We start from the raw sequence: 21039 nt of genomic DNA on the forward strand, positions 1-21039 counted from the left end.
GCTTTTTCTTGTCTTACAGCAATCTTCCATCCAGCACCAATAACTCTACAGAGTTTGATGACCCAGCTCTCATCCAAAACATTGAGAAGGACCATGTAAGTGCCTCTGAAGCTTTTCTCATATTTCTTTAATTGAAGCAAACCCATTCTTTCCCTATCTGACTAGGAGATACTGTTAAAAACCACGTTTGTTCTGTTTGGGTGTGTGTGTTCAGCCTACTTCACCTCAAATCTGTGAGTTCCTGACAATGATGGCAGTGTGCCACACGGTGGTCCCAGAGAGAGAGGAAAACCAGATAATTTACCAGGCCTCTTCACCAGATGAAGGAGCGCTGGTCAAAGGGGCCAAAGGACTCGGCTTTGTTTTCACTGCAAGAACCCCACATTCAGTCATAATCGAAGCTGTAAGTGTATCTCTCTGTGTTTTCCTGCGGTAAGAGCTGCTTCTTGCAAAGTTTGGAGCTGACATTTTATTGTGCATTTCAGAGAGGAAAAGAGATGAGCTATGAGCTGCTGAATGTGCTGGAGTTTTCCAGGTAATATTCTCATGGATGTCCTTCAGTCAGTAAATAACTCTGTAATACAAGGCTGGCGTCAGTTGCAAAACTAAACCCAGTGCTTTCTTTGTACAGCAACCGCAAACGTATGTCGGTGGTGGTCAGAACCCCCAGCGGGAAGCTACGGCTGTACTGCAAAGGAGCTGTATGTTTATACCATAAATATAATTCAGCACTCTGAGTGTCTTTGAATGTTTTTCATTTCGTGCTCATTTCTTGTTTTGTTTGTTTTGCAGGATAATGTCATTTTTGAACGTCTGACTGAGACGTCACAATACAAAGAATTAACTGTTGCTCACCTCGAACAGTTTGCTACTGAAGGTAAGAAAAAGAAATAAAGGAGAAAGGGGGGAAAAAGGGAACAAAGCCATAAATTTTCTCTGTTTCACTGGATATCCACTTATCCATTCAATTCTGTCTCCTTCTCAGTACTCCAATGGAAAACCCTTGGACTACTCAATCCCATTTAAAAATAATAACCTGTTTCTGTTCTATGATTGATTGTTTTATTGTCCTCCTATCTGTCCAGGCCTGAGGACTCTGTGTTTTGCCTATGTGGACCTGGAGGAAGGCGCCTACCAGGAGTGGTTGAAGGAATACAATCGTGCTAGCACGGTGCTCAAAGATCGGGCTCAGAAACTAGAGGAGTGTTATGAACTACTGGAAAAGGTACACACACTATCTCTTTCTTTGCAGACAGTTTTATTTTTTAACTAAATTTCTTTTTTTAGCATACCGTATATGAAATTGAATATGGGTATTATCTGAAATCAAAGCAAATACCTGAAGGAATGTAAAATTAGTCCTGATACACAGTCACACAAACACACTCCTCATGTTTGCCAGTGGGTGGCAGTGTGGCTTCACTGGTCCTCATCCTTTGATAAACACAGCACTCAATTACTCATCATGGCCCATAAACTGCAATACAGTGAGATTTGCCTTAAAGGTTTGTGTCTTTTCTTTTAGCAAAATGTAAAAGGATGAGTGTTGTGGAAATCTGCTATTCAGAAGGCTAGCACTGAATGGGGAGAAAACTTGGACAGAAGACAACTGAAATTTAAGCTGAGAGGATATTCAGTGGAGAGTTGTACTCAAAGGTGGGAAAACCAAGGATTTAGCATAGAAAGCTGAGGTGAGAAAAGTAAGTCAAGAGGGGGAAAAACAGAGGAACTAGGAGGAGGAGGGGAGTGTAGACCGGGAGACCACACGGGTAATTACCTGCACCAGCCTGCCAAAAGCCCCATAAAACTGGAGTCAACAACACAGTAGTGTTAACTTGTGTGTCTGTGCGAGTGTTTGTGTGTGCTTCCGAGTGTGTCTAATGAGGGTACACATGCATTTAAATGCTGAACAAATTAAAGCAAGGGGAGTAAAGGTAATGGGTTACTTCTTGGCACGAAGGCACACAGTTAGTACAGAGGTCCAAAACGAGCTGCTGTGCCAACCGAACTGAACTCGCTGGCATCGTTCTCATCCTCAAATTAGATATGGATGATCTCTGGAGAAAAAGAGCCCTCACATGCAGACTGGTGATGTCTGGCTGAAAATGTAGCTGAAATTCAATTTTGTTTTAACTCATTTTACTCTTCTGTGCTATATTTCATTCTCAGCCTCCTTTTGAATCTTACCTCCCAAATTATTTTTTTGTCTCTTTATCTGTCACACTATTTCACGAACAGAACTTAATGCTGTTGGGCGCCACAGCCATAGAGGACCGTCTCCAGGCTGGCGTCCCAGAGACCATCGCCACTCTGATGAGGGCTGACATCAAGATCTGGGTCCTCACCGGAGACAAGCAGGAGACTGCCATCAACATAGGTGAAAGCATTTTATAATAAACGTATATAACTCATTTTATAATAATGCACTGTGACCAAAATGTGAGTTTGAAGGGCAGTTCTGCAACAAATAGAAATAGAAGAGCTTGTCACATGTGGGTGTGCTTGTAGAGGAGGATGTTTCAGAGATGTAGGGAAGTGCAGCAATGGTGTGGAAGTGTCCGTGTTACTGAGGCCTGATGTGCAGCGAAGCAGGAAGCTGTATGTATTGTGGAGTTAATTAAATAATGGCCAGAAGAATAGCAGGTCTTATGTAGGCTGGAAATGCCAGACATGTCTCCAATTTCAAAATGTGCCAGTGGACACGGGGCAAAAGTTTCACAGCAATGACATCAGGCCGTTTAGTTTCTCTTGGCAGTCATGGAGAAAGTTGGTGGCGGATGTCCACAAAAGCAAGACTTGAAAAACAACATTTTCTGAGTAGACACTTGTTGCTAAGTTTGGACATCATCTGCCAATTTCAGAGAACTTAGTGTGTATTGCTTTGTGTGAGAATGAAGCAGCGGGATTCTGCGAATCCATTTGTACATGCGACTGGTTTTTCACCTGTGTTTTGGGTTTGAGTAACTTTAATCTCCCTCCCATCCCCCATTCACTACCCTCCACTATCTGCTTCTGTTTCTCAGGTTACTCCTGTCGTCTGGTGACACACGGCATGTCCCTCATCATTGTCAATGAGGACTCTCTGGATGTGAGTAGACCCTCCTCTTGCTCCTTCTGACCTTGATGTCAGGGTACAGTTGGTGCGGCATTGGGACATTTTTGTGTGTTTGTATCTTTACAGAAGGGAGGGGTTATATGGTTGCGTCTTAAACAGATTACCGTGGGAACTAAGGTGTGGTCCACAGCCAGATTGGTGGGTGGGACTCTTGTGTGCTCACAGGTGCAGATAATTAAAGTCTCTGGTGTCCCTTTGGAGAAAGGGATGAAAAGAGACCAGTACCAAACTATCACTTCTTTCTCTCTCTCTTTTTCTCTCTCCCTTCTTTCCTCCTGTCTCTCTCTATCTCTTTGACAGCAGTCGCATACAGTACCCACATTTCATGTAGACTGACTTCACCTCAGTCTCTTTATGATCCTTTTGATATTTAGAGTGAAATATGAAACATTCTGTATCTCCAAATCTGATTTCTACCCCAGTTATGTGTTGTTGCCTTCAGGTTTCGTGTGTGACCGGTCTACTTAAGTGGCTTGACTACTGTCATGTGTCTCCACGTCTGTCTCTCACACACAACCCGACGCCCACATGTGCTTGTGCTCAAACATGTATGCACGCAGACACACACAATCACAGTGTGTTCATTTTTGCAGAGGTTGTTTATATGTGAGACTAGGGAGATTATGCCTCATAAATTTTGAGAGTCAGGACTGTGTGTGTGTGCTTGTGTGTGTTTGTTTATGGGTTTGTGTGTGAGTGCAGCATTTGTGGGCCCAAAGTGTGTGTTAAACCTTGATGGAGAGACATCTATGTTTACAGTCATAATTTCCTCGCTTCATGTTAAGTCATTGCGCAGATGGAGTGTGTCTTGAGTTGTGAGCTTTTAGGGGGATTTTATTAGTCTATAGCATGATCATCATGGCATTAAAGACACCACTGTGGTTAACATTGCATCCAACTGCAAATTGCATTTGAAAGGATTTTAATGTTACTCTTGATTTTAAATTTAATTGCACAACCCCACACCTCTAATCACTTCTCTTTCCCATATTATGCCAACTTCTAGTAAAAGAAATAGTTCTCGTGTTACTTAAACATGCATCAAAATGGTGTCTAGAAGCTCCCAGACTTTATAAGTGGGTGGTAAAAAGCCAATACTATAGCAGTTTTTTTGATTCTTCTGTAAAGTCTTTGTGCTAACATAATTCGCACAGAGACAGGAAAGCTGAGAGGGACAACTGGTTTGCATGAAACGTAAACCATGGGTCATGCATAGGATTTGTCATATGACAAGTCCATGATCTACATTATGTCAGTATGCTTTAGAGCCTTGGGTGTTTGACACATATGAGTCACAATGCTGATTAACACTCGCTTATACACAAAGTACAGTGATGACATCTGACAGTCGGATATTTGCCAGATATTTGATATCCTCCTTTTCATCAACATTATAACGATAATTCGACTGAACATATGGATGTCAGAGAAGACATATCCTCTCTCATGTACATGCATGTGGCGTGCATTCATGTGCACGTGGTGTGAAACAGTCACGCCTGTCAACACAGACAACTTCAGAGAACTGTTACCAGTGGTCGGTGTGGATGAAAGCAACACTGTCTTCAGAGCAACACTTACCTCGCACTCAAAATAACTGGCACTGGTTCAGCTTCTTCATGCATGTGACCCTGTTTGAAAGAGCGACCGGCACATGAGCGAAAACAGAAGCTGCTTATCAAAATTTCACTTCGAGGTTGACCTCCTGCTTTTTGAAGATTTGTATCAGCTTTTCACTCTTTACATCACACCCTCTTTCTGCTGTTATCAGTGTGAAGGTTGGTCTGTGCAGTGGATCCTGCCGGTCTTGGCAGGATCCACTGTCCTCAACCAAGCCCATTCTCCGCTCCATCACTCCATGTCTCCTTCACACTACTACCTCCACATCTGTCAGCACCCTCTCTGTGCACAGGAAGTGACTACACAGCCTCTGTGGTCTGTGACTGGAAAAAAATGTGTGTGTGTGTGTGTGTGTGTGTTAGAGGGAGAGCAGGAACAAGCAACAAAATGTGTGTGTTTATGTTAGTAGAAGAAGATGTGTGTTTGTGAATAAAGCAGAAGGAGTGTTTATTGTACTTCATGTACGGGATGGGCAATCTGGGTAGAGAAAGAAACGGGGGAAAGAAGAGGGGAGATTTGGCCGAGCCATGTGAGGGTGATGAGTGAGCGGTAATACGATCTCCTTTTGGTGCTCCTGCTCATCAAAACAAACCCTGTGAGCAGTGCCTCCTGGGTAAATGGTTTGCGACCGCTGAAGCTGTGACAAGCACCATCTGTCACCTTTAGATCACATGCCACACACAGACTGACACAAATCTTGGCCCTGTCTCCTCCTGTTTGGTCAATACTGAGGGATGTACAAGCATGCAAATGTAAACGTTCCTTTTTATCTTATTTCCGTCTATGAATCTGTCAAGCACAGATTCGCACACGCTGTTTACCCAGCATGCATCAGCACACGATCAGCCTGATCAGCTTGATAGTTCTGAATATACATTACATCTAACTTTCCCATAATCCCCCTCTTCCTGTCATGCTGCCCGCAGTACAACTCTTAAACAAACACCATCTCTCTTCTGCTCATTAATCATCTTTATGTACACACACACACACACACACACACGCACGCACGCGCGCACACATGCACGCACACACTCACCTTTTTTTGCACCTCAACTTGCTCTTATTGTTCTGGCATTTTTCAATTTATAATAGTTTTTTGTACATCAGGCCTCCCAGTGTTAAATCCACATCCCTGTCGGGGTTTTTTTTTTCCTGTGTTGTGTGTGTGCATTCGTGCATGCGTGTGTGCGTTTGTGTGTTTCTGGTTCAGGCAGCAGAGGATGTGGGTGTTTGCACAGATGCACAGTCAGATAATTAAATGGTATATTAAATCTCACTGGTGACAGAATCTGAACTTCAGATATGAGCGAGTCTTTCTCCGCCTTCTCTTCACTCAGCAGCTCTCTCTTTCTTTTCCTTGAATCTGGTTCGCACTCCTGGTCATTCGTCTGTCTCTTTTTCTTTGCACCCGTTCTCATTTATCTTGCTTAGTGCTTTTTTGTGTATTTTATACACCAGTGTACATTTTTCATAATGGCATTAGAAACTGGACAGTTTTTGAATGGAAAGGTTGGCCTGGAACCGATCAACATTTGAGCAACGTTTGGATTTCCCTATGCCTTTTTTCAATCTCTCTCTGTATATATCTATATCTATCTCTCTCTGTATATATCTATATCTAGATATATACAGATCTATATAGATACAGATTTATTGTATATAAATAGATAGATCTCTGTGTGTCTCTGTGTCTTATGAAGTGGGAGAAGTTGACCCGCTATATTTCAGACTGCCTGAAGCCCTGCCTATTTTGTGATCTAAATATAAAACTGATAAAATTCCATGGAGAAGGGCCTGTGAACATGGTTTACAAAGTATGTGTGCATTTGTGTGTGTGTGTGTTTCCATTCTCGTCAAGCTCAGATGCATATGAAAAATAAATATTTAGTTTGGAACATAAAAGTGCCTGCTAATGAGATCTGTCACATTGCAACTAGTGCAATCAAAGAATTAAGCAATTTTTCCCTCCGAGATATCCAAAAATAGCAGGTAATTTAGCGTGAGAAAGAGGAAAGTTACATAGTAATGGATTTTTCTTTGGTCTCGTGTTTGTTCTCTTCAAAAAAGTGTTAACAGATCATAGTGGACCTCTTATGGGCTGTTTCTTTTCATGTTGCGTAGGCGTTCGTCATGAGGATACAGTTAGGCCTGGACTTGCTGTACTTCAGTGAGTGGCTGCCTGTTAGCTTTAAGAGCTAACTGGTGTTTGCACCTTAGTAACCTTTCTAATCTTCTACGGCTTCGTGCAGACTTTAGCCTGGTTAGTATCCCCGGTTATCTTGGTGTCACTAAAGCTTTGACTGGACCTGCTGTGACAAGTCACTGTGATATATTAGCACCTTTATGCTAGTCTGGTGAGCTGTTTGCATTCTTGGGTATTGGCCCCGCTGTGTGTGACCCTCTTATTTTAGTGCCTTTTGTAATTACATGGCTTCATATTATAATGAGTTTGAGGTACAACTAGCAGCTAAGCCATTGTAATTATACTACTCTCAATGAATCAATGTGGACTTTAAAGCTGTCCCCTCATACCCAATCGTATCGTGTTAAAAAGAGCAGAATGTTGTGCAAGCATCAACACCAGCCACCCCAAATATGTGACATGAGTTTTTACATGAGTTTTTCATTTTTCACATAAGTGCTGTCTACTTTGCATTATGCTGCTGAGGCTTTCTGAGTCTGCTCCTCTTTGATGAGGAGGTTTTGTCTCATGTCTCACACATGAACTACATGTGCACACACATAACCCCTGTGCACTTACATGCAAACAGACACACTCGCACATTCATACACATGTTTTACTCCTCTGTAAAAACACACACACATCACACACACAGACACTTTGAGTTCCAGAACTCTGACAACCTGTAATCTCCTTTAATCCTTTCATTATGTTTTTGTTTTCCTTTCCCCTGTTTGGGGAAAAAGGTGAATGCAAACAGGAATTCCGGCATACAAAGAAAAACACACAGCCTCAGGCTGAGAAAACAAAAGCAGGGAATTTTTAGGAAGAGGAGGGACACTTGTGTGGGGATGCATGTGTGCATCGCAATTTGACAAGAAGAGAGGCTGCATTGTTGATATGGTTATGTGTCACGCATGTATGTGTGATGGCTGTGTTGTTGAGTGGTGATTGGTGGACAGAGGGGTCATCTCTCTGCGGTTCGCTGGACTCTCTCAGCTCTGATGGCCGCCAGTAACCCACTGGGAAAGACTGGGTAGATTCTTAACAGAGCCAAAGTTTCAAATGTTTGTGCACTTTTTGTCTAGAGTTTGGTCCTGGGTAAGTAACTCCAGTGTGTTTAGTTGTATTGCCCATGTTTCCACAAACATTTCCTGTTGTGGGGTATTTCATTTTGCCTCACTCTTTGTTTATTATGTGAATGAGCTGAATTCCACAAGTACAACAAAAAAAAAGTCCCTATTTTGACAGTCAGTGTGTATGTGTGTGTGTGTGTGTGTGTGTGTGTGTGCGCGCGCGCGCGCCTTACTTTCACCTTGTAGCGTGCCTCCTCGTTCCACATGGAATCCATTACAAATCTGTGAGATGTTTATTTTTACTGTTAATCCCAGTTCCTCTGTTATTGAGAGTCCCATCAAAACTGCCCCAAACTACTGCCCTGCAGGCATGCCAGCATTCACACTTACACACACTTACATTCTGCCCATCTAAATAAGTGATGTATTTCACCTTGCTACAGCATTAGTCCAGCCCTTTTATTTTTTTTTCCTCTTACTCCTCTGGTTGTGCCGTTCTCTTTTGCATATTTTCACCCACTGTGGTGTTTTGACTGGCAGGAAAAAGTAAAGTAAAGATTTAAGATTTCATGCCATGGTTAAACCTTTCCCCAGGAACTTGTAGCAATGGCGTGTTGTGATGATGTCTAGGACAACTGTGAACTCCATGTTGGCATTCGTAATTGTTAAGTGTTCACAGAAGCAAATTTTTTCCCCAGATGAAAGTAGCCCATGCGACCAGGAGCACATGGCTTTTATTTACCGCCGGTGGTTTTGACCTTTCAACAAATTGGCATGTTTTGATGTGTGTAATTCGTGTTTTCATCACTTTGTAAAGCCACAGTATCTCCACAAAAACATGAAACCTGAAAATGCGATCACTTGACAGGGCTGCTGCCGGATCTCATGAGAGAAAGGGTAATTTTCAGAATGAAATTTAGAGTTATGATTGGTGAGGATGCAGATTAGGATTTAAGACTCCTGTTTGCGGTGAAGTCCAGGGTTAGAGGTTAGGTTTTGACTGTAAGCCAAAAGCATTTCCTTATATATCCTTATAGGCACTGATGTATTTGTGTTTGTCACTACTGACTTGAACCAAGTGTACAAGAGAGAAAAGATATATGAAAAAACACAAACCCTCCTCTGTGTCTTTTACCATTTGCAGGCTACTCGTGCCACGCTGACAGCTCACTGTTCATCCCTGGGTGACTCTCTGAGGAAGGAGAATGAGCTGGCGCTGATCATCGATGGTCAGACACTGAAATATGCACTCTCCTTCGAGCTACGCCAGGCCTTCCTCGACTTGGCGTTGTCCTGCAAGGCTGTCATCTGCTGCCGGTAGGGAGGACTCATTTATCACACATGCACACGCATACACATGTTCATGCAAATGTTGGGTTTATTACACAGTATCTGCACAGGCCTGGAAAGCAGGGAAAAGTCTGGAATGCTGCACAAAGCACAAAAGTATTCAAATTCAGCACTTTACCTTGTTAGTGTCCTAAGTCTTCATTTGTGTAATTTCACTTTTTGATTTAGTTCTTACTTCCAGAAAATGGTTATGAGCTATTAATCAAAATTAGTCATCATTATGAAACATGGCATGGAAAAATAATCAATCAAAATAAAACGAGAATGAAAGGCGAAAATATTACAAAAACACACGCAGATCCAATAAAAAATTGCAGTGTGGGCAGTTATTTGACCAAAAAACTGAAACAAATCTGCAAGAAGACAAAGTCTGGAATTTTAATCTGTCAAAATGATAAGCAGTCTATTAAAAAAAAGTTTTACAAATATGCAGCATAGGAAAAACCTCCATGTACAAAGAAAACAGAAAGGTTGTCTGCACACTGAAATCTGCATTTAAAAGTTTCAAATTACAAGGTGTTTCTTTCCTACATGATATGAAACAAATCCCGGTGACTGCCAAAAGCCTTTTAAGCAAACCAATCTGCTATCTGATTAAAAAAAAAAATACTTCAGAAAAATTTCCATTGAATCCATAATCACACACACAGATCAATTCTCACTCATGTTATTGTTATGTGCATGATAAAGAAAGTGTCAGTGTGTGTATCCATGTGCAGGCCTCTATGCCTGCGTGCATGTGTGTGTGTGTGTGTGTTTGTAAAGGTTGACAGTTGCCTGCAGTCAGCGAATGAATGAGTATGATAAAAGCCTGTCCTGCTGCACAGCAGGAGTAACGTAATACACGACGCTGCATGTAAATGTCAGAGCCATGACTCACTTACTGCTGGCACCCCTGGAATAGGCACCAAAACACACACACATGCACACAGACATAGTCGTTATACATTTCCACTGATACAAAGTGCACTCTGTACATAAAGTGTTTACTGCTTGCTCCCTTTTTTGGTCATGTTCCACTCAACTCCAGCTGTGTTGTTTAATAAAAGACTTTCCACCCGTCTTCTGTCTCTCTCTCTCACTCTCACTCTCTCTCTCTCTCTCTTTATCTCTATCACTCACTCTGTGTGTGTGTGTGTGTGTGTGTGTGTGTGTGTGTGTGTGTGTGTGTGTGTCTGCATGTGCAGCCAGGAGGGAAGTAATTGACTCTCCCTTGCATATCCAGTCTGTATCCGGACTCAGGTCTCACAGGCCTTGCAAACAGCCTCCAGCTTCCTTTCTTTTCTCCTTCACTCCATCCCTCTCTCCTACCCCACTCCTCCTAACCCTCTGCTGCCCTGAACAAGGAATCGCACATCAGTAATGTTTTTTTAACGACCAAACTATGTTTGTAGAACCAAATAACAGAAATATGTTTAGGTACGAAAAGATGACATTAAATGTCTGAGCTGATTAATAGTTAATTCCTGACTTAAATCAGTATTTTGATGTAATGCGTTAGATGACTTATTTTTGTCAAAATTCCATGTACTTCTGTTCTGAGAGTTTTTTGTACTGTAAATCGGTGACGATCATTTTGCGCATGGGACCCTTTAATACAAAGCAAAGAGTTTTAATTTGAATAATTATGAGAGGCCGTATGAGATAAAACTATCCAGGATTTCAAAAGAGAAAAAAAACATTTGGGAAAACATTAGAGAAAAAATGAATTTAGATTTATATTGTTGCCTTTACCTGTAGTCTCAAGATGTCTTGGGAGGTCCTGACCTGCATGTTGGGAACCACTGCTGTAGGTGGTTCCTATTGTGTGTGTGTGTGTGTGTGTGCACATGCATCCAGGGCACGATACTGTTAATAAGGTGTCTATAATGATGAGCTTTGCCTTTTAAGTATAGAGGTGCCTGTGAGATAATGTCTCAGCTACTCTGTGTGTGTGAAGTTTTACAATTTGGGAATGTGTGTGTGTGTGTGTGTGTGTGTGCGCGTGCATGTGTGTCTCAGGGGCGGCAGAGTCAGGGAGCAGTCGTACGCATGGCTTCCTGACTTCACTGTGCGTTTGTTTATCAGAGGACTTAGCTGCTGCTTATTTTCTGCTCAGTTCCACCATGAAGAGCACTGGGAGCCTTTCATCTCTCCAATGCCACTTTATACAATCCCAGATGCTGTTAGCTGTGTTTATAGGAAAGGTAGAATGAGACATAGAGGGGTATAAAGAGAGATTTGTGATCAGAGGCCGAGAGACACACAGGCGGACGCAATCACATGCACTTCAGACGCAGAAACAGGAATAACAAAGAGCAGAGGTTGATCCCATCTTTCAGAAACGACTACAGAGGCTAAAACTTTCTCTGAGGCTTTCCCTGGCAGTATCATCTAGTGTGTGTGCGTGCGTGTGTGTGTGTGTGTGTGTTCGTAAGTGTAAAATTGTCTGTTTTTGCCTACTCATATGTATGAATTCAACTCAGACCACCCAGCTCTGTTATTTTAGCTTGACCGGGACATGAGCCTTCTTCCATATTCATAGAAGATAGACCATCTTTAATGACCTGTGGACTCCAACTGGGGGTGTGTGTGTATGTGTGTGTGTGGCGAGTCATACATCTGCTCATAATTTAATTTTGTCATATCTTTATCAAAGCATCATATTGTATTCTGTTTGCATGTGACGACTCAGCTGCATGCAATTTAATTTTGTAACATCATTATCAGAGCGCTGGCGAACATGAGGGTTTGGTGCAGGACCTGAGAGTTAGAGCTTTGCTCAATAAACACACCGAAACAGTCAGCCTGAAAGTGACTCCTCCTCTTCATGGGAACTGTTTGAAGTATTGTCCACAGTTTAAGTGGGTAGTCGAGTGTTACTCAAATTACTATCACCTAATACATCACTGAGGCTCAGGTAATTACTGTATCCTCAGGGAAATGTTATGTAAATATTTAATATCTGGATTTGGGTTAATCTCTAGTAATGCAGCCAATAAACAAGTGGCCTACTGTACCTCCAAATGATTTCCAAATGCATGAATTTGTGCTAAATAATTAAGAGCAAACCACAAATATCCAGTCTTAAGATAAACTGTGATATATTTTCTTATACTATGCATAAACCAACACACTTGAAGTAGTCTTGTACTGCAGGAAATATAACTTGCTTTGTTATTCAAGTTTAATCCCAGTCCTGGTATCGGTTTTCTTCTCTGTCTCTTCCTTTGTAGCTGTATTTGTTTTCGCTGTGCAGGTTGCAGGTAGTAAGAACAAGACTCACTTAAGCTGCGTGCATGTGAATGACAGGCAGTAGGAACGCCTCCTATTACAAAGCATGTTTTGAAAACAGAGATGAAGACAAATTCAAGCCCAGTCATTGGGTCCAAAATTCCGCGGATGAGAACATAAACACCATGTGTGGGGTTGCATTTTTCTCACACAAGCAACTCCTGAGATCTCTCCAGAGCCAGTTAAACACGATCATTCCACAACATATCTCTCTCAAAACATCTATTATCCAAAGCTGAACTTTGAACTGTACAAATAAAAGGGTAGTATTGAAATGCATGCGAGAAGAAGGATCATATGAAACGAAGAAGTCCCCTTTTCTCTTATCACTGCAGCTGTTTCTAAGGTCAAGATTTAACTTTTCCCTTTCAGTTTCTACACCCACATGGACAATGTGGTTCTTAAAGGGCAAAAGTTGGGAACTTACAAAATAATCACGACAGCTGGTGAAATTTGGATGACCAAGTGAAAACGATCAAAAGCCACCTTGGGGTGAGATTGTCAAGAATGAACTTTTAAACTGAAAATAAATGTTTATTTATTGTTTTAGTATACAGAACCCTTAACACCAACAGGCCTTAATCTACTCTGGCTTTTATTTTTAGTTTTTATTTGCTGTACACATCAATTTAAAGCCTTCACAAGGGCAGATGGTTGGAACAATTACAGACTTCTAAACCCTTTAGTAGAGCCACACAGAAAACTGATGCAACAGAGGGCACTGGATGAGGCTGTGATCTCATTTGTCAGCACATTTCAGCATATGGCACTATAAAATGAAAAAAACAAATCCACAGTAGTTCAGCAAATGCAGCAGAACACTTCACTATCATCTCTCAGCGGCCCAGAGGGGAACGTCTGTAATCGAGCCTCTCTGGGTCCTCCATTGTCACTGAAGAGACAGAACCGGTTATGAACAGGAGGATCAGTGATACAGGTCAAGAGGGTGGAGTACCACTGGAAGGTCCCAAAACACACACACACACACACACCACACACACACACTGAGGTACTCTCAGATGTATGCAGACATGCACGGACACACGCGCGCTCACACATACTGTATGTAAACACATCAAACATAAGCTACCCAGAGTCTTAGTAGCAGAACAGTGAATCATTGTTTCCTAATACACGGTGTAGAGCAGTGTGTGTGTGTGTGTGTGTGTGTGTGTGTGTGTGTGTTTGTGTGTGCTTCTGCCAGCCTCTCATCCATCTCTTTTTTCCCCTTTCAACTGTTTCCCACTGTTAGTTTTTCAGGCGTTCTTTTCACACTGTGGGCACCTTAGTTTTTCTCTCCATCTCTAAATTTGTTTCTTCTTTTCTTTCTTCCTCTCAGTATGCCTTGATCTGCCACCCTCCCCCTCTGCTCCTTCCTACTGGTACACACAGCTGTATACACTCCCAATATCAACCAACGATCTCTTTGGATTTTTTTCCGCAGTGTGTCTCCGCTGCAGAAGTCAGAGATTGTGGATATGGTGAAGAAGCACGTGAAGGCCATCACGCTGGCGATAGGCGACGGCGCAAACGATGTGGGCATGATTCAGACGGCTCACGTCGGAGTGGGGATCAGTGGCAACGAGGGCATGCAGGCCACCAACTCTTCTGACTACTCCATAGCACAGGTGGGACGCGTCAAAGCGTGCAGACGTGCAGAATTCTTGGTTAGAGTCGTACAGATATGTTACATGAACATAGATAATGGATTCGTGCTTGGCTGTCCAGGCAGCTTAAGTGTCCTGAGGCAAGACACAGAATCCGTACTCGCTCAGTGCTCAGCTGTTCCTGATCTTTGACCTCCCTGGAGGGGAGGGGAACTGAAAGGAGAATTTGCTCACAGGGGTCATTCAAATATCATGTTTTCAATACAAACAAGGCTCATCAGGAGTTTAGTTTCATACAACAAAAGAAGGTTTAAAAGAAAATACACATATTTCTATTCTCTCATCAGTGTCAGATTTAATTAAATTTTATTTATTCTAAAAAAACCAAAGTCACTTAAAAAGCTATTGAAGGCTGCTGCTGGCATTGTTATTTGTTTGTTTCAAGTTTTTCCATTGTTTTGAGAAATAAATTGTAGAACCTCAGCAGCTCATGAACTCTGATTATTGCTGAAAAGATTAGTGATAATTTTAACTTTGTTGATAGACGGTTTTGATAGTTGGTTAATTACATATTAATGAAGACTCGTTTCGACTTCCTTCTTCTCTGTTGTGTATATCTTTATAGATTAAATATCTTTAGATTTTGCACTGTTGATAAGAAAAAAAACTTTCATCATCATGAACTTTAATTGTGATTTTCACTATTGCAATTTCCTTTTTTTTCAGACAGCTAAAATATTTGGTATTTGCAAACCCTTGTTCCCATTAATCAGCTCTGACCTCTAATGACAACACTGTACAAATGTGAACACACTCAGAGGATTCTCTGACGACTGAGGAGACTTGTCTTTTCTCTTGCACAAACGTACTGTCACTTTCGCTGTTGAAGTTGTTTATCTCTCAGCCTGTAGGCATAACTTATCTCTGTCTGCGGGACTTTCTTGCCTCACAGTCACATTCCTGATTTTCGTCTCTTCTTCGGTTCTTTTTCCAATTCAAATCTTCAATTTCGATTTTAATTTCACGACAACATCTTTTTATTTTGCTTCTGATGATAGTAATACGTCTCTTTCTCTCTGACTGGTAGTTCTCCTACCTAGAGAAGCTGCTATTGGTCCATGGGGCATGGAGCTACAACCGTGTCACCAAGTGCATCCTCTACTGTTTCTATAAGAATGTGGTACTCTACATTATAGAGGTAGGAGCTTCACCGCCACACCCTTTCTGTTCTGCACACACACTCGCGCACACACACACACGAGTTACATTAACAGAGACGTTTTGCAGCTGTTTGTCGACGTGGCTGACATTGATGGACGAGGTGCCCTTCTGGTGTCTGCTTTCTGTCTCTTTGGCTCACATGCACACGCGCACACACACACACACACACATGCACGTACACAGAAGGAAGTGTGTGTTTATATCAGCAGTGACAAGACCTTGGCTCCAAGGGCTGACAGCTTTGTGTGTGTGTGTGTGTGTTGAAGGGACACACTACAGCCCTGGCCTGCCTGCTATGAGGGGTATTTGTCAGCTGTGCTCCACCTCCCCTCACCCCTCTGTCTGACATTAAGGATGCCAGCAGGTGCAGGTCCTCATGGGAGCTGCAGCCTGTGGCCTACTGTTCCAAGAGCACCACCACTCTGTGTCTGTGTGTGTATGGTTGTGTGTGTTTCCATGATTATCTCACATGATTGGCTCCCTGCAAATCACCCCAGGCCAAAGGTTAGAGACTGTCTTTGTCCACTTGGTAGAGACAGAAAAAGGGGAGTGTGTGTGTGTGTGTGTGTGTGTTTGTGTGCGAGCGTGCTTGCGTGCACGTGTGTCTGACCTCACCCCGAGGCTGCATGCTCCACTGTATGCCCTGGAATGCCACAACTCCCACCAGTGGCCCCAGACATTTTCTCTATCTGTCCTCAGATCAGCCTGTGTCTGCCCTGTGTGTGTATTAAGGCGTTAAATGAAGGTTTCCCCTGGGCCGGAGTCACAGTGTGTGTTTCAGTAGATTAACTTCTGTCAGGTCAGAAAGCAGTTTCAGAGTCAGCCACAACCTGTGTAAATGCATTTAAAATTTCTTGCCAAAGACTTAATAGAGCTAGATGAAGTGCTAGCGTCTTTTATGTTAAAAAAAAAACAAAGCAACACTGATGTGTCGTTATACCTCTCAGTTCAGTGTTTCTCAAGATAATGACTACAATTCAAACAAACCCCAGTGCTTTCTGTCCAGTTTTTGCATTGGCCTTTTCATTAATTTTCTTTATTTTGTTCGTGTTTGACTTGTTTTCTCACAAGCGTTAAAACATTTTTACAACAATAAATGCAAACAGCAGCATAAACACGAGAACAAACTGTCCCACACTGCAGAAAAGTGTCAACAGTATGAAATATAAAATACAAAATCTTCTTCCAAACTTATGTTATCATGCGTCCATACAATTTTGTAGACAGACACCCAAATTTGGCCATCTCTCCCTGCTGTTTCCACTGTCAGTACCTCCCTAAGGCAGATTTACCCTCTGCTATTGTTCCTCTCATCCCTTCTCATCCCTCTTTTTGTGTTGCAGCTCTGGTTTGCCTTTGTCAATGGGTTCTCCGGTCAGATCCTTTTTGAGCGCTGGTGTATTGGCCTCTACAATGTGGTGAGTATCCACCCTCACTCCATTCTCAAACTGCCTCACTCTTTTTCTTTTCTCCACTCTCTCCCTCAGTCTCACCCCCCGCTCCTCGTCCCTCGTTGACGTCAAGTGCCTCGTCTCTCGCCGTCTACCTATCTCTCTACCGATCTCACTCTACTTTGTCTTCTTATCACTGCTCTTTCTAAACGCCAGATACATTGTATGTTTGTACAACAGTGTTTTTCTACTTTGTTTCAGTGCTGTCAGTGGTTTGTGTACTCATGCGTCTGACTCGGATACCTTCAGGCTTTCCTATCCATTATGGAGTTTGTTTTAATGTAGACAGTCTGATATGAACACTGATTGTCCCATTAGTCATGCTGCCTCATTATGACTGCGTTTTACAACAAAGATTAATTCAGTTTGAAAATGGTTATAATCATAGTATAACAGAACTGGGTTTAAAATGAGCAAATTTAGATTTAAAATTAAGGAAGACTGAACACCAGCCTTCATTCAGTGTAAAGTGTAAAGTATGTAAGTGTATTGATGTAAAATGAAATGAAATAAAGCTTAATAAATAAATGAATTGGTTAAGCAAGCATAACCAAATTGAAATAAATTATTGTTTTGGTGAAGCAGCAGGTCGGTGCAGCCCAGCCTGTGTGTTTTCATGGTTGTATATTTGTGTTGTGTGTGATGCAGATTTTTACTGCACTGCCTCCGTTCACCCTGGGGATATTTGACCGGCCGTGCAGCCAGCAGAACATGCTCCGTTTCCCACAGCTCTACCGAATCACCCAGAATGCCGAGGGCTTCAACACTAAGGTACATGAACACACCTTTACAATCCACACTGGGCCTACAGTGCACACACACACACAATCCATGCACTGCACCTTAAATCAAAGCTATATGTGTCATTTTTACGCTGTGCCTTAACCTTATCATACCCTGTGGGTTGTTTGCGGGAGTGACGAGTGATGCCTGCTGTTTGTTTGGGACGCCAGCAAGTAAACAAGAGTGGTATGAAGACTGGGATGTTTCCATGGCAACCCCTAATGAGATTCATAAGGCCAGAATAAGGAAGTCTTTCATTTTAGAGGGTAGACGACCCGCAGCCCAACTTACTGTATGTTTGAGAGTGTGTGGTGATGTGTGTGTGTACAGTGCAGGAGAGCACTTTTAATGGCAAGAACTCAGTGGAAGTTGAATGAAAATGTGTGGAACTCCTGTTTGTGTGTGTGTGTGTGCCTGTGGGGGGGGGGCATACATGTGCTTTGGCATTAGTTTGCACTGACTTGTTTTCCTCTCTTTTCTGCCCCACTTCCTGCCTTTTCTGTCTTTTTATCCCCATGTATTTCAGGTGTTTTGGGGTCACTGTATCAATGCACTGATTCATTCAATTATTCTCTTTTGGTTTCCACTCAAAATGTTAGAGCATGGTAAGTGACTCGCTGGAGTAATTCATCTACATTTCTAATAATTCTGGCTGGTAACATTTGGTCATGAGGTATCTGTGTGTTCTCCACAGACTCTCCCTTCAGTGACGGTCAGGGAAATGACTACCTGTTTGTTGGAAATATGGTCTACACAGTAAGCATCTTGCTTGTATTTTCTATGTGTTTATGTTTACATTATGTTTTTATTTCTGTGTCTTTTGGCATGCAGATTTGTGCATTTTTTCGCATGTGCACAGTATTTGTGTACACATAGCTCTGTGCTGCCTCCCCCGAGCTGTTATGAGTCTCCAGTCAATCTAGTTTCGTCTAGCCAGTCTGTCTCCTCTCCACACTCATCCATCTCTTCTTTCTATTCACTTCCCCATCTCACTCTCTCACTATCATTTTACTCCCTACAGTCCCATATGAATGTCAGTGGTGTTTATTTGTTGCATTATGTGTGTGTGTGGACTGCAGGGGGCTTTGGGCGTCCTGTGTATTTTAACAGACATTGCTGAGTTTACTATATGACATTAATGTTTATTATCCCCCCATTATTGCCAGCAAACTAATCCTATTTCTCTGTTTTTTTTATGCCCATTTGCCCTCCCTCTCCCGCCTGTGTGTGTTTGTGTGTAGTATGTGGTAGTTACAGTATGTCTGAAGGCTGGAATGGAGACCACCGCCTGGACCAGGGTAGGAACAGTATCACACTCTAATATGCCACACCACATGTGCTGTATTTTACTCGTTGATAAATAAAGAGGGAGGGGGGGCCCACTTTGTGAGAGTTTCACATAACCTCGCCTAAATGCATCATATTCAGGAAAGACGTGGGAAAAGATGTGGCTTTACCTTGATCTCGTGGTGCAGGTCTGAGGTTTCAGTTTCTTGCAACTCTTCGTCCAGCCATTTCACATATGGCTGCAATTTATTTCCATCGCTCCTGTTGAAACTTGCAAAAAAAATGACTAATAGTAACTAAATGTTGATAAATTAACACATAAGAATTTTAAAGCTGCACAGTAAACCTTTCTCATAAACAAACTAACTGTAAAAACACTGTGGGTATCCTTGAGGTTTTTAAAAGTTCTTTAAGTCCTTTGGTGTTAACATCCAGCTTGCAGCCTTCTTCCTCCCTGTTTTTGCTGATGCACTGCAGCACATCTTGTTGTCACTCGTGGTATAGAGATCAACACAAGGGGAGACCACTCATAGAAAAATAGGTCCCTGGCTCTACTAGCAGTCTAAAAATCTACATGAAACTTTAGTTGTTGAATTTGTTTTTAGGAACTGAAACATGAGTAGCGTGAGTGAACATCATCAGTGCTCAGACAAAGCTCAGCAAAGGAGAAAAGCAGATCAGAAAACAGTGAGATTACCATCTGTCAGGTGAATAGTACATACAGAAACATTTGAGCGAAACAGATTTAATTTAACATAGTTAAGTTAAAGCCCAGATGCCCTCTTTACTGTCAAAGGGTCTTGTGTCTAAGTCACAAGAAACTTATTTTTACACAATATCTGCTGGCTCTTACTAGCTAACATTAAGCATGGAATTTCAGGGAATAATAGCAACTGCTAGCAGTGATAACATTAACCAGGACTACACAAAATTAGTACTTACTATTAGAGAGAAGCTACCTTTGTTTTGTCCTAGACCATCAACAGGCAGCATGAATTAAAAGCACCGACTTCTGTCCTTGTGCTACTGTAACACCTGAATTTCCCCTCTGGGGGATCAATAAAGGTCAGTTTATCTTATTGAAATATACCAGATGCTAGATACATCCCAGATGTCCTACGCTCGTGCAGAAACTCCTAGTATTAGATGACTTGAGCTGTCTGAGAACTTCGCCTCAGTAAAATGCAGTAAAATGATATATTTTTTTTAAAAAAATCTGAACATACGATGATTTAAAAATAAAAACAGGAATCTGAAGTTTTTGGCTCTTCTCTTTGTATTGGAATAAAGCCAACATGGATGGTAGAATTTAAGACAGCCGTAGCTCGGGCTGTGACGGTGACGTGATTTGGCTCGTTTTTGCTGTTGGAGAGAGGGAGAGATTGGCAAGATGGACAGAATGGCGCTGACACTTTTGTCCGTTCAGCTGTCCACACAACAGCCTGGCAGTAATGAAGCAGGGTCCCACTGGAATTCACACAGTGTCCCCTTACAGCAGATCACAGATAGCTGAGCGAAGGCAGGGGTGGGAGGGAGGGAAAGATTGTGTATATTCAGATGAGCCGTATGTAAACTATTCGACCTCATGCTGTCTCTTAATCTCCATCCTCTGCACTCACTCTGTGCTTCCTTCTCTCTGTCTCCTTCTCTCTGTTGTAGTTTTCCCACCTGGCGGTGTGGGGAAGCATGGTTCTCTGGATGGTCTTCTTCGCTGTCTACTCGGCCATATGGCCCACCATTCCCATTGCCCCCGACATGCTGGGCCAGGCAAGTCCCTCTCCATAAACATGTGTCACTCATTTCAGTAACAGGGGGTGATGGGGGTTAAAATAGCCCTTCCCTCTACATCTCTTTTCTACAACCTCCCTCTCCTGCCCCTCCCTTGCTCTTGGTTGCCAATACATGGCGCCTTGGAGACTCATCTCTTGGGTGTTCCACGTCAGCACTGCTGGAGCCCCGGGGGGAGATTTATACCCCGTCAGCCCCTCTCACCAGGCTTCCTGCACCTGCTGCATGTCACCAGACCCCCGTTCTTTTACTGCCCTCTGTGAAGGTGTTGACTCAAGAGGGT

General features: G+C 42.4%; 1 protein-coding gene across 7 annotated transcripts in view; it reads left to right on the plus strand.

The window, feature by feature from the left end:
- The window catches only part of atp8a2 (ATPase phospholipid transporting 8A2), a 43940-nt gene that overhangs the window by 15810 nt on the left and 7091 nt on the right, over nucleotides 1-21039 (plus strand). For all 7 annotated transcript variants that reach the window (XM_046370651.1, XM_046370653.1, XM_046370654.1 and 4 more), the window contains 17 exons: nucleotides 20-95; nucleotides 215-403; nucleotides 486-535; nucleotides 632-701; nucleotides 793-877; nucleotides 1086-1225; nucleotides 2239-2377; nucleotides 3024-3088; nucleotides 9141-9313; nucleotides 14064-14247; nucleotides 15314-15424; nucleotides 16791-16865; nucleotides 17547-17669; nucleotides 18208-18286; nucleotides 18376-18437; nucleotides 18923-18979; nucleotides 20628-20735. In XM_046370651.1, coding sequence (XP_046226607.1) covers nucleotides 20-95; nucleotides 215-403; nucleotides 486-535; nucleotides 632-701; nucleotides 793-877; nucleotides 1086-1225; nucleotides 2239-2377; nucleotides 3024-3088; nucleotides 9141-9313; nucleotides 14064-14247; nucleotides 15314-15424; nucleotides 16791-16865; nucleotides 17547-17669; nucleotides 18208-18286; nucleotides 18376-18437; nucleotides 18923-18979; nucleotides 20628-20735 — 1786 coding nt within the window. The remainder of the gene's footprint in view (nucleotides 1-19; nucleotides 96-214; nucleotides 404-485; nucleotides 536-631; nucleotides 702-792; nucleotides 878-1085; nucleotides 1226-2238; nucleotides 2378-3023; nucleotides 3089-9140; nucleotides 9314-14063; nucleotides 14248-15313; nucleotides 15425-16790; nucleotides 16866-17546; nucleotides 17670-18207; nucleotides 18287-18375; nucleotides 18438-18922; nucleotides 18980-20627; nucleotides 20736-21039) is intronic.

The sequence above is a fragment of the Scatophagus argus genome, chromosome 18 (genome assembly GCF_020382885.2).
Source record: "Scatophagus argus isolate fScaArg1 chromosome 18, fScaArg1.pri, whole genome shotgun sequence".
Taxonomy (NCBI): domain Eukaryota; kingdom Metazoa; phylum Chordata; class Actinopteri; family Scatophagidae; genus Scatophagus; species Scatophagus argus.